The 17,979-nt window shown below is 37.2% G+C and overlaps 1 protein-coding gene across 10 annotated transcripts in view; it reads left to right on the plus strand.

The window, feature by feature from the left end:
- CCSER2 (coiled-coil serine rich protein 2) overlaps positions 1 to 17,979 on the plus strand; it is a 192,344-nt gene that overhangs the window by 86,319 nt on the left and 88,046 nt on the right. For 9 of the 10 annotated variants that reach the window (XR_009252355.1, XM_058696886.1, XM_058696887.1 and 6 more), the window contains one exon: positions 9,648 to 9,738. Coding sequence is in view for 8 of the 10 variants with exons in the window: in XM_058696886.1 (XP_058552869.1) it covers positions 9,648 to 9,738 (91 nt within the window). In the remaining 2 variants the exon portion in view is untranslated. Of the gene's footprint in view, positions 1 to 9,647; positions 9,739 to 17,337; positions 17,471 to 17,979 lie in introns of those variants that run through there. The other variant, XM_058696894.1, reaches the window with a different exon arrangement.

Raw genomic sequence — 17,979 nt, forward strand, 5'->3', positions numbered from 1 at the left:
TCTTCAGTGCTTAGGCTGACCTTTTATAACTCTGCCTTAACCTTCACTTAGTACTTTTTCAAGCCTAGAGATCAGCTGGAGTTGAAAGCTTTGGGTCCTCTTAGGTCTTTACTGAGAATGTATCCTGCCCTGGGCTATTTTGGAGCTTTCTAAATTCCCCATTATTCTTGGCACCTTTGGATTGTCTAATTTCCCAAGGACACACTCTCGCCAGTCTTTCTCTCAGTCTTTCAGTATTCAATTATATGTATCAACAGTCATATTTTGCTCCAGGGTGATTATGGATTGTTTGCCTTACAGTAGTTTTGAGAAATGCCCATTGTTTTTCTACCCTGTGTGAATTCCAAGTTAAGCAAAACAAAGACAAGCACTTTGTGTCAGACATTCAGGTAACCCCAGACAGGTTAGAACAAAGAAACACAATTTTTTGTGAATAAGGTCTCCACTAAGCTCCTTGGAAACAGGGACCAAGGTCCTAAAATGGGAAAAATATCTGCTGTCTTAAGATATGTAGTCAAGCTGGGGAGGGGCATATTGGAAAGGCCAGTCTCATTGATAACTGGAATGCAGAACCTTAAAGCAACTCTGGGACATGGTTTAGAAGTTTCTTAAGAAGTCAATCATGTACTTACTATGTCCACCCAGCAATCCTACTCTTGCCTATTTACCCTAGAGAGAGGAAAGTTTATATTCATACTAAAACCTATACATGAATGTTCGTAATAGTTTTTTATTCATAATGGCTAAAAACTGGAAAAAAAAATGTCCTTCAATGAGTAAATGGATACGCAAACTGGTACATCCATGCAATGGATAACTACTCAGCCATAAAAAGTAATGAATTATTGATATATTCATAGCTTAGGTGAATCTTGAAGGCATTTTGTTGAGTAAAAGAAGCCGGTCTGAAAGGGTTACATATGGAGGCGCCTGGGTGGCTCTGTTGGTTAAGCGTCCAACTTCAGCTCAGGTCATGATCTCATAGATTGTGGGTTCAAGCTTCCCGTTGGGCCCTGTGCTGACAGCTCGGAGCCTGGGGCTTGCTTCAGATTCTGTGTCTCCCCCTCTCTCTCTGCTCCTCCCCTGCTTGTGCTCTGTCTCTCTCTCAAAAATAAATAAACTTTGAAAAGGTTACATACGGTGTGATTCCATTTATATGACATTCTTGAAAGACAAATCTGTAGTGTTGGAGAACAGATCATTGTTTGTCAGGTGTTATGGGTAGGAGGAGGGTGTAACTGTGATTGGACGGGAGATTTTCATGTGAAGACACTGTTCTGTGTCCTGGTTGTATTGGTGTTTATATGTGTTTTAAAATTCATAAACTATATACAATAAGAAAAAATTAATTTTACTGCATTATATTTACAATAGACAGTAATGGTGCTATTCATTTGTCAAAAACTTGGAGGCTTTCTTTAATTTCTTAGTGAAGGAGGAACTCATGGAAAGAAGAACTGGCCCACCGTCTCATAGCTTGCTCTAATTGAATGGAAAAGTATTCTCAGAGCCAAGGAAATTGTATGATGATTTTGCTAATATGTACTCAGAGTTTTAATTCCAATGAGGCTTGTGGGAAGCCTCTAGGAGCCAGAGTATACAGATTCAGGTTCTCATTGTCATACTCCCAGCTTATAGTTGTACTAGATGATCTCCCAAGTAAAATAGGTATATGTGGATGTTGGCTCTAAATAAGTACAGGCTTGCCAGTTAGAGGAGCCTGGCATAACAAACATGGGAACAAAAACTCTTTCCCACATTAACTAGTCTCCATGTTACATGGTTTTCTTTCTTTGTATAATAATGTAGTTCGTAACCTGTGCAGATGACAGATTTCTAAGCTGGTGAAGAAAATTGCAATAGATTTAAGTTTTTTTCTTCCTCTCTTTGCTGAGATCCTTACTGAAAAGTCTTAATAATATCTTCGATATAATTCTGAGAAACATAGTCCTCTTATAAAGATGAATAGGGGAAAATTGCCTGAGTTTGCTGTTAGAATCCAGTCTTTGTACTATCTCTTTTGTCAAACTCCTTATTCAGCATCCTTCATTTGTCATCTGTGTGGTGGTGACTCCTTCACCTCAAATCTCTTTACCCCACTCCACACTCATATATTGTCATTTACTGAACAATGTCTTCTTAGTGCCCCTTACCCATTTAGCCCATCCCCACTCCAGCAACTCTCTGTTCTCTGTATTTAAGAGTCTCTTACGTTTTGTCCCCGTCCTTGTTTTTATATTATTTTTGCTTCCCTTCCCTTGTGTTCATCTGTTTTGTATCTTAAATTTCTCATATGAGTGTAGTCATATGATATTTGTCTTTCTCTGACTAATTTTGCTTAGCATAATACCCTCCAGTTTCATCCACATAGTTGCAAATGGCAAGATTTCATTCTTTTGATTGCTGAGTAATACTCCATTGTATATATACATATCACATTTTCTTTATCCATTCATCTATCAATGGACATTTGGGCTCTTTCCATACTTTGGCTATTGTTGATAGTGCTGCTGTAAACATTGGAGTGTATGTGCCCCTTCAAAACAGTACACCTGTATCCCTTGGATAGATACTTAGTAGTGCAATTGCTGGGTCATAGTGTAGTTCTATTTTTAATTTTTTGAGGAACCTCCATACTGTTTTCCAGAGTGACTGCACCAGTTTGCATTCCCACCAGCAGTGCAAAAGTGAACCTCTTTCTCTACATCCTTGCCAACATCTGTTGTTGCCTAAGTTGTTAATGTTAACCACTCTGACAGATGTGAGGTGGTATCTCATTGCGGTTTTGATTTGTATTTCCTTGATGATGAGTGATGTGGAGCATTTTTTCATGTGCCAGTTGGCCATCTCGATGTCTTCTTTGGAGAAGTGTCTATTCATGTCTTTTGCCCATTTCTTTACTGGATTATTTGATTTTTTGGGTGTTGAGTTTGATAAATTCTTTATAGATTTTGGATACTAACCCTTTGGTAAGTCATTTGCACATATCTTCTCCCATTCCGTTGGTTGCCTTTTAGTTTCGCTGATTGTTTCCTTGCTGTGCTGAAGCTTTTTATTTTGATGAGATCCCAATAGTTCTTTTTTGCTTTTGTTTCCCTTGCCTCCAGAGACATGTTGAGTAAGAAGTTGCTGCAGCCAAGATCAAAGAGGTTTTTGTCTGCTTTCTCCTCCAAGGATTTTGATGGCTCCCTGTCTTACATTTAGGTCTTTGATCCATTTGGAGTTTATTTTTGTGTATGGTGTAAGAAAGTGGTCCAGGTTCATTCTTCTGCATGTCACTGTCCAGTTTTCCCAGCACCATTTGCTGAAGAGACTGTCTTTATTCCATTGGATATTTTTTCTTGCTTTATCAAAGATTAGTTGACCATACATTTATGGGTCCATTTCTGGGTTCTCTATTCTGTTACATTGATCTGAGTGTCTGGTTTTGTGCCAAAAACTGGTTTTTCTTTCCTACTTAAGTCCATTTTGTACACAGCAGCCAGAATAATATACTTTAGTGTAGATCTCAATTTACCACTTGAGAAGACTTATCAGTCATTGACATAAAGTCCAAGCTCCTTAATATAGCCTAAATAGTGGTTCATGATATAGATCTTCTCTGTATTTTCCCTTTATACTCTGTGTTTGCGTGTTGTCTTAGTCACCTAAGACTACTATAACAAAATACGGTAGACTGAGTGGCTTAAATAAATTTCACATTTTTGGAGGCTAGAAGTTCAAGATCATGGTGTTAGGAAATTCATTCCCTGGTGAAGACCCTCATCCTGGCATGCAGACAGCCACCTTACTATATCTTCAACATGGCAGGGAGAGAGAGTGTGTATGCTCTGGTCTCTTTCTCTTCTTTTAATGACACTTATCCCATTGTGGGGGTTCCTACCATCCTGACTCTGTCTAAACCTAATTACCTCCTGAAGGCCCTACCTCCAAATACCTTCATATTGTGAGTTAGGGCTTCAACATAAGAATTTTGGGAAAGTACATACATTCAGTCCATAACAAGTATTAGCAAACTACTTACAGTTATTTACATTGAGCATGTCAGTAAACTGTGTCATGTTAGCTACATTTGACCAACTACCTTGTTTTTCAAAGCCTGCAAAATAAGAATGTTTTTTACATTTCAGGTGGTCACACTTTAGTTATCTAAGTACCTACATAATATACCAATTTTGTCTGTGGGTCTGCAAAATCTAAGGTGTTTACTTTTTTTCTTTTTTTTTTTTTTTAATGTTTATTTGTTTTTGAGAAAGAGAGAGAGACAGACAGATGGAGACAGAGCATAAGTTGGGAGGGGCAAAGAGAAATGGAGACACAGAATCCAAAGCAGGCTCCAGGCTCTGAGCTGTCAGCATAGAGCCCAATGTGGGGCTCGAACCCATGAGCTATGAGATCATGACCTGAGCCAAAGTTGACTGCTCAACTGACTGAGCCACTCAGGCGTCCCTACTTTTTGTCTTAAAAACAAATTTGCTAACACCTAGGATAGATTATGCTTTTTTGCTTCTGTGCTCTTAGCATACTGTTTATGCAGAAGATATTCTCTTTCATGTTCTAGAGGCCATATTTGTTTGTTCTTTGGATTTTTGTGACTTGACTTTGTTTTAGGTTGTCTCTGACATGCCAAGTCTTAGATATCCATCCATTGTGCTTTCAAGGTACTTGAGCCATTACCACGTGTAAAGGAACCATCTGTTTGAGGGAAAACAAGTAGCCTTGGAGGGCTGTTGTGACTTTGTTAAATTGACATTTTATATGTAGAGCCCTGGGGTGTTGGATGGTGAACCCCAGTTCAATTAAAGACCACAAGGGAAATTGAAATAGAGAAGTTTATTATTAACAAGTTCTGGAGAAGTACTCGGCATGTCTGAAAGGGCCATACAAGTGCAGACCGGGAGAGTCACAGGACCTGGGGTGTGTGACTTTATTAAGTTCAATGGCTAGAATGCTTTGGGATTCTTAAGCTAAGGCAGGATTGGTCAATTCAAACCAGAATTTTGGTAAGCCCTGCGATGGGCTATCTAAGAGGTGCCCAAAGAAAAGGCCCTGGGAGGTGGGGTGATTGTTGTTCATGAGGGCTATTGGGGAAGTCATATCAAGAACTTATATTTGCTTTTGACACTGGGGCTGTTTTCTAGGGCATGCACTCATGGGAGGGTTAGTTTCAATTCAAGGCCCCTGCTGGTCCCTTGGCTATACAAAATAGATACTGAGCAGTGATATCATAGTGTAGTTTAGCATGGGTATATCATGTGCCTGGAGTTGTGCCTTGCATATATTGTTTTTATATGTATTGAATTATTAAGAGTGTGTCTTATATTTGCTATGTGGAGGGGCAGGGTCAATTTCCCTCCTCCAACATTTGTTTAGATGTCAAGACTGATGAGGCCACATGTGCACTAAGAGGGTGTGAAAAGATTTATTACTCACATAATGAGACTTTCTGGGGAGAGCAGGGCCCGCACCCAAAGTGGTCTGGAATAGTTTGAGTGAAGGTAAGAGGGGCAGACAGCTCTGGTTTTTATTATGGTTAGGGAATGGGCCAGATTAATGGGTTCCCACACTCAGGCTAGGTTTCTGTGGTTTGAACTTCTCTGCTAATGCCGAGAAGTAGACATTTTCCAACATGAAGTTATGCATATTATATAAAAGCTTACTACAGAAAAATAAAAAATATAAAGCATAAGTAACTACATATTATATCACATAATGGAAAAGGATAACAGTGTTTTGGCTTATTACCATCCTGAAGTTTAAATGTATTTTTTAGCATTATAGATGGAGTCACATTACACATATGTAATCTTCTTCCCCCCACCCCATTCACATAGGAATAGATACTCACATGTGAATAGATAAATTTGTGAAACATTATATGCAGTTTTTTATTGGTGAGTGTTAACTTTGGGGCATAAATATGGATGGCTTTTCCTCCCTCTCTTCCTCCCTGTAACTATTGATAACTGATTCCGCTTCCTTTCCATTGGGTTTTCTTAGTACCTTCTCAGAGTGATATCATAATTGTTCCATCACTTTTATATTCATTAGAGCAGGCTCATTCTTACTCTTTAAGACTAATTTTTTAAACCTTTCATTATAAAATGAAACCTACAGACAACCCCACAAAACAAATGTAGGGTTTAGTTAGAACGTTGAACATCTTTTTGGCAGTGGTCAGTGGTGGCAGTGATGCTTTTGCTGATTGATGTGTCTCAGCAAGGTCTGCTCTGGACTTAGAAAATGAGGTTCTATTGCCTTTGAATCGCTGCTGTGTCCTTCATTACCAGATCTGGCTGAAGGCACCCCACCTCATTTTGTTTCACATATACTCGTACATATACAAACAGCCAAATGTTTTTATAGAGGATGTGATTTTTTTTTAGTAAAATTACATAAGTCAATACTTATTGCAGAAAATGAGAAATTACAGGTACTCTAACAAAGAGAAACAGAAAGAAAAGAAAAACTCCATAACCAATGTTTTGGTTTCCTTTCAACCTTTTTCTTTGCATACTATACAGTGGGTTTTTCCCCATAAAATGGATAATTCTGTACATGCTGTTGTAGAGACCTAGGTTTTTTTTTAGTTAACATCTAGGCCTTTTCAGTGGAAAAAATGTATTTTTTCATTTAAGATGAAAAACATTTTGTGTTTACACCAATACTTTGCACTTACATTTAGGAACATAGAGTTTTTATTAAATTTCCATGTTTTTTCTTTTTTATCTTTTTAAGTTTATTTATATATCTTGAGAGAGAGAGAGAGAGAGCAAGCAAGGGTGGGACAAAAAGAAAGGGAGGGAGAATCCCTAGCACTGACATTGCGGTGTCCAGTGTGGGACTCCCAACTCACAAACCAAGAGATCATGACCTGAGTTGAAATCAAGAGTTGGATGCTTAACTGACTGAGAATCCACTTTTCAACAAACACCAATATAGCTATTTTCATTTATATCCGTGTATTTATAATCATCTCAGAATAATAACACCACTACTACCAACCATAATATAATTACTGAAAATAGTTGGAGAATTTTTCCTCACTTGAAATAGTTTCTCTCTGAGTGTAATACTATCAACTTGATACACCGTTAGACTCATTCATTTTAGTTTATTACTTTTGTTTCATAAGGATTCATTGAAATATTATTTGTAAGAGCAAAAGATTGGAAACAACAGTCTGTTTTTTCCCCAATTGACATCTTTTCATGTCTATAAATACATTTACATTATTATTATTTTTAATGTTTATTTTTGACAGAAAGAGAGAGAGAGACTGAGCGTGAGTGGGGGGAGGGCAGAGAGAGAGGGAGACACAGAATCCAAAGCAGCTCCTGACACTGAGCTGTCAGCACAGAGCGTGACGCTGGGCTCAAACCCATGGACCATGAGATCATGACCTGAGCTGAAGTCAGATGCTTAACCGACTGAGCCACCCAGACTCCCCTTTTCATTATTCTTTTGGAAGAAAACATAATATTCTGTTGTATAACTGTATCATACTTTGTGTTTAGCTATTTTTCCATTCTTGGACGTTTCTCTTTTTTTTGCCTTTCTGAATAATGCTGCAATAGCCATACTTACACATACATTTTCTGCATTTGTCTATTGCTGGGTGATAAATTCTTAGAAAGGAAAAATTTGCCTTTTTAAAAAAGGTTTTAGCTAGGGACACCTGGGTGGCCCAGTCGGTGAACCGTCTGACTTCGGCTCAGGTTATGATCTCACAGTTCGTAGGTTAGAGGCCCCACATCGATCTCTGCTGTCAGCATAGAGCCCGTTTTAGATCTTCTCTCTCCCTCTCTCTTCACCCTACCCCCTTTCACACAATCTCTCTCAAAATAAATAAATAAACATTTTTTAAAAAAAGGTTTTAGCTAAATTTTGACAAATTGCTTCCAGAAAGTTTATGAATCGAATCCCATCTGGAGTATTAATGAGTACTAGATTCTTTTCAATTCAAATGGTGTGGTAAATCACCATTGGTATTAGCATTCTTTCCTACATTATATTTATTGGCTGTTTATTTTCTATTTTGTGAATTGACTATTATGGCCTTTGTCAGTTTCTTTCCATGTCCAACATTTTAATTTTTATTTATGTATTTGTTTATTTATTTATTTATTTATTTTTAGTTTTTATTTTTTGACTTTTAAGAAGACTTAAATACTAAGGACAGCAGTTAGTTCATGATGGAAATAGGTTCTGTGAAATATCCCTTTTTCTGTCAAGGTTAAATAATTATCCAGAGGTGGTTTTGTTTGTTTGTTTGTTTGTTTGTTTCTACTTTTTTAGTAACAATTATTCCATTTGCTTTTAGTTCTCAGTGTATCTTGGAAGAAAGGCCAACAACACAAAGTTGGAAAGATTTGGATGGAATACGTGACATAGGGAACAAATGCTAATTTTGTTTATATCATCTGTAATAAAATATACATCCCCATTCTATAAGAGCTTTTCAAGTCCATAATCTCTAAGTTATTTAAAATTCTGTAGATTTTTAATCTTTTTATTTATTTATACTAACAAAAGTTCTTACAGTATTGAATCAATTCTTGGATTGGAAGGATCTGCTAGTGGGTTACAGGTCAAACTGAGTTCCTAACTTTAAACTTTATTTCCTAAACTAGACTTCAGAATAAGAGTCCTTGAAAGCAAAACATTACTTTTCTCAGGATAGGTGATAGCTAGCAAGGTTGCACATAGAACCCAGGAGTGGTTGCTTATACCAATTTGACTGGTCCAGTCCTATTAGTCTTTTATAGAAAACGAACAAATTAAGGCAAACTGAGGAGATAGTGGTGCCAAAGGTAGTAGTAGGTGGGTTTGGCACAAGAAAGGAAACGGAATGATCATGTTGTTAAAGGCTTTCATTATTTTACATCAGTGGTCCAATTCCTAGATATAATAAAACATAACCTTGCACACCAAATATGAATGACATTTGGAAGATTCTTTACCATCTTTGATTATTCATGTTATCAGGGAAATTGGTAAAAGCACGGACCCAGGAAATAGACCTTCTGTGTTTGCATCCTATTTTGGCTTTGTGTATTTATTTCCTGTAATTGTACTAGTCACTAAATCATAAGGTTATTTTGAAGATTAAATAAATTAATTAATATTTGTAAAGTACTTAGAACAATATCTTGCAGATAGTGAGCATTGTGTAAGTTTTAAAAAATAAATTAAAAAAATTATTGGTGGGGGGGCGCCTGGGTGGCGCAGTCGGTTAAGCGTCCGACTTCAGCCAGGTCACGATCTCGCGGTCCGTGAGTTCGAGCCCCGCGTCGGGCTCTGTGCTGACAGCTCAGAGCCTGGAGCCTGCTTCAGATTCTGTGTCTCCCTCTCTCTCTGCCCCTCCCCCGTTCATGCTCTGTCTCTCTGTCCCAAAAATAAAAAACAAAAACAAAAACGTTGAAAAAAAAATTATTGGTGGGAGGAAGAGTAAGAGAAGGATATTACAAATAGCTTCACAAGTAAACCAGTTAAATCTTTTTTATTAGATTTTATTTAAAAAATTTATTTTTACAACACAAACACTGAGTAAATTCAGACTATCAGAGAGTGTTGTTTCCCAAACTAATGATGACATACATTTTTTGAGCTAGGTTATAGCATTTTTTTATTGCTTTTATTCACAGGATATTCTGAATAATCTTGAATCATGTGACCTTGAGGATGATGACCTTATGCTTGATGTGGACCTGCCTGAGGATGCACCTCTTGAAAATGGTAAGTAGGAACAATATTCAACTTCCAGATATGTAGTTGAGCTGCTTGACTTTGGCCAATTTAATATTTGTTATATACGGACTTCCTAATCCCAATGGAGGAAGACTTTTCAGACTGAGAATCATTCTTAAGTGATGTTAAATAGATTGATTAATTTGCAAATTTATTTTATTCTTTGAAACCTGATTTTGTACATCTTAGGTATAATTCTGTATGATCCAGTAAAATTGTATGTATATACCATGAACTAAGTGGTAGATAGGATTTGTCCTTTTTTTCCTTGTGTACATATCTAGCTTTTTTCCCTTTAGTTTCATTTTAATTTTAAGAAGAAATACATTTAGAGAAACATATCATTTGCCTCGTGAAACAGCGGTAAAACTCATTAAGTTGGTAAATGTTTTTAAAACATCAATTCTGAAAATTTTAGAAAGATTAATTGTGGGCAAATGGTGACCTTCCAGATGAATCATTCCACCTTTTTTACTCTCAAATCCACACTCTTCCTCTCTGGATCCCAACTGCTAATGTGAGGATTTAGACAATCCATATGCAAGAGAGGCCTGGGTACTCTTCCTCCCACTGACTTAATATCTTAGGATTTTCTATCTTAAGGTCTGATCTAGAATCAGAGATGAGCCTAAGAAAGCTCCTGGGGCAAGGGTTGAAATGGGAATACTCCTTCTGGATGGAGGAATGGCTCCAGAAGATCTGTGGATTCCCTGTCAGTCAACATTTGCATAGTCTCTCAGGCCTCCCAGAGGCCAGAGATGAACCAAACACGGTGGTGAAGTCCTTTTTATATGTGATGCTAGAAAAGTACAGGGATATGGTGCTATTGAGGGCACTAGGAGCTCACAGTTGTCACATTGTTCAGACTCCTCCCCCCCCCCCCCCCATGCTCCCAGGATGCTGTGTAACAATCTCAGAATTTTGGTGACTTTCAAAATAAACATTTGTTTTCCTTATTCATGGATTAGCTGGGACAGCTCAGACTGTGGGACTGAGTTCGTGTCTACTCCTTGTTTCTTCAAGACCAGGATTACCTGGAGCAGGTTGCTCTTGTGGCACATGGCAGAAGGACAACAGGCCGAGCAGAAATGTGCATGTAATATCTCTTAGGGTCTTGACAAACCATTGAAAATTATGGGGGAGAACTGAGACAATGATCCAGGAGATTTCATGTGAAGTTTTAAAGGCTTGTTGCGAGGAGTGAGTGATATACTTCCTTGGAGTAAATCACATCCTAGATAATGCATTTTTTGACAGAATTTTAACAACTTTTCTTTGAAAACTTTATATCCTCTCTGAGCTAAAGGAATCAGTCTTAGAGCCTCCTTCATCTTTAGAGGACAACAAAGTTATCTTCATATTAGGTAAAATTAGAATCACAGGGAAATTTAAAGTCTTTGAGGTCTTGGGTTGGGGACTTGTGAAAAGTAGGAGGGAACTTCTGAGGTATAACATCTCATATTGTAGATTTTCTAGGAGATGGCAAACAGGTATTGACTGTTTTGAGCTAACGGAACACTGAAGAAACAGAATATAGGTCTAAAATATGTAGCCTTCAAAGGCACTAAACATAAAATAGTATTCCATTTGGTACTCCTAGGTATTAAGGAATAACTGTTCTCTTTATAGTTCTGAGTTCCTGGATGACTATACCCACCCACCTGAGTTTTTTTGATTGGGAAGAGGATAGGAATGTTATAAGGACTGGTATAAGGTATAAAGGAGTCTTCTAATATACTTTTGACTATTGATTTTTATTACCTTTAGCTTCTGGGTTTTGTGGCTGTTATGCAGATTTGGGTGTATGAATTTGCATGTATGAATGGGTCACTCTGAAGCCTGGTGAGTTCAGCATCGCTAATTCTGCCAATATCAGTGGAATTTTTACCAAAAAAAAAAAAAAAAATTGAGACCTTGTTGAGATCTTTACTTTGGGTTTGATTTTGGACACAAGCTTGCTATTACTGTATTATGAATAAGGGATCTTCTGGGATTTCAAGGAAGAGGCCATGAGGAAAATATTTATCTGGCAATTACACTTGTGTAGTAAATCATGACCTATTAGGTGTCATATGTGATAACACAGAGGAGGAAGAATGCTTGTTGGTCCAGTGTTTCTTGGATAGTTATGGGCTAGGATTTGGGACCTGAGAGGTATTGGAAATATCCACACCTGAGTTTTTTGGTGACATTGAGGGGGAGATGATATAACAATAGTAGGTTGATATTGTAGTGCCTGTAGCAATAAAACATCTGCAAGATTTTCTTTTAATATTTAGAGAAAATTATCTTTTGAGTTCAAGGGTAAAACTGGAAATTGGGTACTTGATTTTCCCTTCAGAACACTTTGATTAATCACCCATTTTATTTTTCCTCTTTTATATCTTAGGTGATGTAGGATACTTGTTTTTCCAATGCCCTGCTGTTAATAGTATCTATAAGTGTACTAAGAGACTTCTTCCTCTAGTGTTTAGTTGGCTGTGGTGGAAGCATCTAGTTGTTATATATGAAGGACATAATTTTATTCCGAGTCTTATTCTGCTTTTTTCCAGGGCTCTTTCTAAGCATTAGATGCCTGGCAATGAGGCTATACTTATCCTATTTCTGCCTTTTTTTCACAGAAAGTAAGAAGAGAGACTGGGTTGTATCTCTTTCAGAAACTATCTCCAAATGCTGTCTAAAGGTGTTAGTCTATTCTTGAAGTCGGCAGTGGATTTATCCTTTATTTCCTTACAGAATTGAATCAGAGCCCAATCTGTGTTCACAGAGAAGACTGTTGACAACCTCTGCAAGGCCTCTTGTAACCTCTTCTGGTTTTCTGTGTACTTGATGGAGTTCAGTTACACAGTACCCCAAAATATGGCACCTTGGCATACTGAACATTTTAAGCCCAAGGAGTTTGAGTAAATGGCAGAGGCAGGGAAGTCTCTCTCCCCATTTCTGCCCCTCATCCTCCTTCCCTGAAACAGGTCATAAAACCTTCATGTGAGAGGTGCTCCCCTGTACCAGAGAAAAGGCACCATTCTTAATTCTAGGGATGCCAAGAAGAATCCTAACAAATAGGACTTGTCCAAGTTTCCCCCAGTTTACTACAGTTACCTCATACTCTTTAACTGTCATATTCCTCCATGACTGTCCACTCTACATCAACACAGACCTGTTTCTTTGGGTCTGTCTTTCCTTCTGAAGCCTGCCGTGTCACATATTATATTAAATACATTTGTATGCTTTCCTTCCATTAATCTGTCTTGTCAGTTTAATTTTCAGATCCTAAGAGAGTCAATGAAAACTGTTTTCTATACAGTCATGGGTTCTTAAATCATGTGACTTTCAGATTTTTCACGCTGTGTCTTTTCCATTCTATTTTTGCAACTGGGGTTCCCTTTAATGTATGAACTAGTGGGTAATAGATCTAGGAGCCCTAGATTATCAATTCTAAAACTTTTCTAAATTCCTCTGCAAATTTCTCCCAATCTTTTTTAGACTTTAGAAAACATCCAGCCATGACTTTCAGCTTAGAGACCTGACCTGGTTTAAAATCAGCCTTATGGGATTTTCCCTCTTCTGAAGGAGATTTAACTTTAAGAGGTGTTGAGCCTTTGAGGTTTCTGGCCAGCTTCAGGGTAGGGAAACAGGTCAAGGGAGAGATGGGTCAGAGGAGGAGCATAGAATGAGAGAAGAGGAATAAAATGAGAAAGGACTTTAGGTTTCAGTTGCAGTTAGGAAGGATCTAAAAGAATTGTTTTAATTGTTTTGCATTTTTATTTTACCTTCATCAAGGAATCTCTTAAGGAAACAATTTGGATCTGACTTTCTTTTGGCAGACCACTGAGTATTTGAGACATGCTTTTTTTTTGTTCAAAAGTGTTTCTTTTTTTTTTTTTTATTTTTTAACATTTATTTATTATTATTATTATTTTTTATTATTTTATAAAATTTTTTTTTTTAACGTTTATTTATTTTTGAGACAGAGAGAGACAGAGCATGAACGGGGGAGGGTCAGAGAGAGGGAGACACAGAATCTGAAACAGGCTCCAGGCTCTGAGCTGTCAGCACAGAGCCCGACGCGGGACTTGAACTCACGGACCGCGAGATCATGACCTGAGCCGAAGTCGGCCGCTTAACCGACTGAGCCACCCAGGCGCCCCAACATTTATTTATTATTGAGAGACAGAGAGACATAGAGTGTGAGCAGGGGAGGGGGCAGAGAGAGGGGGAGACACAGAATCCGAAGCAGGCTCCAGGCTCTGAGCTGTCAGCACAGAGCCTGACACGGGGCTCGAACTCACAAACTGTGAGATCATGACCTGAGCCGAAGTCGGATGCCCAACTGACTGAGCCACCCAGGCGCCCCCTAAAGTGTTTCTTAAATTAACTGTTCAGGTTGTATCAAAAACACAATCGTGTTGCTTTATTATTTCGCTCTGGAACATCTGATGGTCACACATTGTCTACAGATTAAAGCCTAGCATTTGGCACAGTTATATAGTATAAATCCTCAGGTTTGTGACATTCCCATAGTGTATATCTTGTTCCGTGTGCTTCTGTTTTTAAACTTTTCTCTGTTGAAAAAGATGCCTTTCTTTTTTATTTATTTATTTATTTATTTAAAAAAAATTTTTTTTTTTAATGTTTATTTATTTTTGAGACAGAGAGAGACAGAGCATGAACGGGGGAGGGTCACAGAGAGAAGGAGACACAGAATCCGAAACAGGCTCCAGGCTCTGAGCTGTCAGCACAGAGCCTGACGCGGGGCTCGAACCCATGAACTGTGAGATCATGACCTGAGCCGAAGTCGGACGCTTAACCGACTGAGCCACCCAGGCGCCCCGAAAAAGATGCCTTTCTAATTACTTCCTGAACCCCACTCCACCGAGTTATGGTGCCTATTAAATTGCACTTATTCCGTGTTATATTTCCTAAAAGATATAGTCATATGAGTTCTAGAGTATTGTCCTTGATCACTTTCCAATTACCATATTTTCTTCTGGAGATTTATCTTTCTTTTTCAGTAGTAATTGTGTTTAGTAATAACAAGGTTCATGACTTTTTTTTTTACATGAGCTTTTCTTCTTTCAGATTCAGAGCTTTTCTGATCAGATTGTAAAACCTCCTGCAAAGCACATTCTTTCTAGCCTTTGTAATGTGTAATTTCTTCCTGCCATCTTCATAGCCAGTTGTTACTCACAGGTACAAATACTATTTGTGTCATCCATTATGACTTTAAGTAATCAGAGAAATAATCTAGGTTGCTTTTGGTGTTATATTTTGTTCCTTTTATAAAATCAGAAGAAATGAGTATGATGAGTAGTTGAGCTAGGCATCCCCACGTCCCATATGTTTCATTTAGCTATCTATATTAGATCCTCTTTCCCTCTCCAAAGGGTAAAGGTCCTGATGTTACCTGGCTCCTACTCACAGTAAAAGAACTAAAATCTTCTGCCTTTTACTTCTGGAGCTGGAAACCCCCTTTCACAAGGCCTTTTTTAATTTTCTAGGCCTCAATTCAGAGTTACGGTGAAATCTGGTGTGTAGGATAGTTGTGATTGCCATACTGGATTAAAATTTTTCAAAGTTGGATACCTTTCGGTTTACCTCATCATACCCTATGGTATTTCATGTTCAGAGAGATTTATTTTGTTTCTTTGGGTCCTGTTCCCTCATTGACTATGGAAGTGGTTTTGATTTATCTCCATCTTATAATTTTTTTTGCTTTCCATTTCCTTTGCTATATTATTTCTTTCATTCTGTCAGAATCTCTAATCTTCTCTAAGAAACCATCACTAATATTATTTCACATTATCTTCTTAGTAACATTTTAAAGTATATAAACAAATAAAGTATATAAACTCCCATGACGAGTGCCTCAGATGGGAGTACAGTTGACCCTTGAACAACACAGGTTTGAAATGCACAGGCTCATTTATATGTGGGTTTTTTCAATAAAAATAGTACAGTACTACAAATGTGTTTATCTTCCTTATGATTTTCTTAATAACTTTCTTTTTTCGATACAGTGCAGTACTGTAAATGTATTTTTTCTAAGATTTTCTTATTTACATTTTATTTTTTCTAGCTTACTGTATTGTAAGAATACAGTATATAATGCATATAATGTACAAAATATGTGTTAATTGACTGTGCTATTGGTAAGGCTTCTGATGCACCATAGGCTATTAGTAGTTTAGTTTTTGGGGAATCAAAAGTTATGCATGGATTTTTGACTGTGCAGGGGGTCCTGCACCTCTAACACATTGTTCAGGGGGCAGCTGTATAAGCAGGATCTTAGAGTCTTGGAGCAGTCATTTATCTGAGAATTTAGGCCCTTCTGTCTCAGTTTCTACCAATACTCTTTTATGGTTGTGGCAAAGATTTGTTTCCAGTGTTTATTTGCCATTGTGCCTGTGTTGAGTTCTTGTTTCAATGAAGGTTCTTTCATTTGTAGTCTGTGTGTTGAACCAAGAACCTCTTTAGTAGACACAAAAGCAGCATATCAATTTTATACATTTTAATTTCCCACAGTATTTAACACCATCTCCTCACCTGTTTGCTTCGTTCCTTGGCTTCTTGTTACTCTGTGTGCACACTGTTGATGATATCCTAATTACATATCAGGTTCTTATTATGACAGAATTTCTTGTTTGGGGAGTAAGTGGAATTTTATCTGCCTGAATTAAGTATGAATTCAGGGCATTTAAAAATAGATACAGATTATCCCTCAGCTATATAGAATTGCTGCAACTGAAGTAACATTTTAATGCCATGTAGAAATTCTTGATGAGCTTAACTGAGTCTCAGAGTATAATACAAATGTGAACTAAAATCAGTTTTGAGCCTTTTTAGGATTATTTTTAAATTAATTTTTCCTTTCTGATCTCATTTTCTACTCCTGATTTTTTAATTATAATGGTCGCCAATGCCTTTATTTATCTAATTGTCAGGTTTTCTATAATTGAACTTAAAAAAGTAGATTGTAATTTATATCAATAAAATGACAAGAAATTGTTTGAAATAATTTCAAATGTAAGGCTTCTTTCACAAATTTTTTCTTAAAATTTTTTTAAACTATAAAGTATGTAGTTTTCCCCCAAATTGATTTTTCTAACCATTATAAACAAAATTTCAAAGTCTTTTAAAAAGTTGTACAAAATTATTATGCATTTAGAAGAAATATGTTAACAGTAAATTTAGTGTGTATGAGAATTGAACATCTATACTTTATTTTAACTACTTATTTTGGAGTGGGAAAGTTTGTTTTTATCTGGTATACTGTAATGAAACACTTTCCATATTTCAAATTCAAGTTTGAGTTAAGTGAAAATAATCATTTAAAGAATGAGTTTTTTAAAATTGGGGATTCCATTGATTTCTACAGCTTCTTTATGAAGTAATTCTGAGTATTCAGGATTTGAACTTTCTCATGTAATAATTTGCAGCCTAGAGAAACCTTTCCAGCGCCTGGCTTGGGTTAGTGTTCAGTTATATTTTTAGTAACAGTCCTAACTCAGTAGCTATGTAACCACTGAGCGAAGATGGAGTCACAGGGCAAACTGGGCTTGCTTCCCACAGGGAGGGCTGGGAGTTGAGCAGGAAGGAAGGCCTGTTTGTCAGTGCCTTGTATGCAACTATGTCTGAGTAGGCAGCCGGCGACACAATGTCTCCCTTGTACAAAGTAACTCTTCTAGTGAGTGCTCAGATATGTGAGGAAAAAGTGTTTTGGGTAAGTGAAGGAGAAGCTTGGGGTATTTCAAGGAGATTCTTTTCGTGTTTTTTGGCATCTGGATTTCAGGGAGTGTGCTATTTGTTGCTGCAAAGTGCTGGCTTTGTTTTCAGTGGCATTTTAGACTTTTTGAACAATCTCTACTGTAGGCAGATTGAAGTGTCTTACTTTCTAAAATTGTGAGCTAATTAAAAAAAAATACTATTCATTTGTGATAAAAACTTAATTTGTGCTTCTTGAAACCAGTGAAAGTTAATTGTGGCATTCATTTTTGAGAACGAATTCTCTACTAGAAATTTACTTTGTCTGACCATTTTCATTCTGAAGTCAGAACCAGCCAGTGATAATGATGAAAAACCTCTTAAAACTGATTACTGGTGTTTAAAATGTATAATGTTGATAACAAGGATAATATGCTTGTTTGAAAACACTGTTACTTAACTGCCTGTGATACGAAAGTTTTATAATGTACTTCAATTTGAATACTATAAAGTTTTCATCAAAAGAAC

Source organism: Neofelis nebulosa, chromosome 13 (assembly GCF_028018385.1).
Source record: "Neofelis nebulosa isolate mNeoNeb1 chromosome 13, mNeoNeb1.pri, whole genome shotgun sequence".
Taxonomy (NCBI): domain Eukaryota; kingdom Metazoa; phylum Chordata; class Mammalia; order Carnivora; family Felidae; genus Neofelis; species Neofelis nebulosa.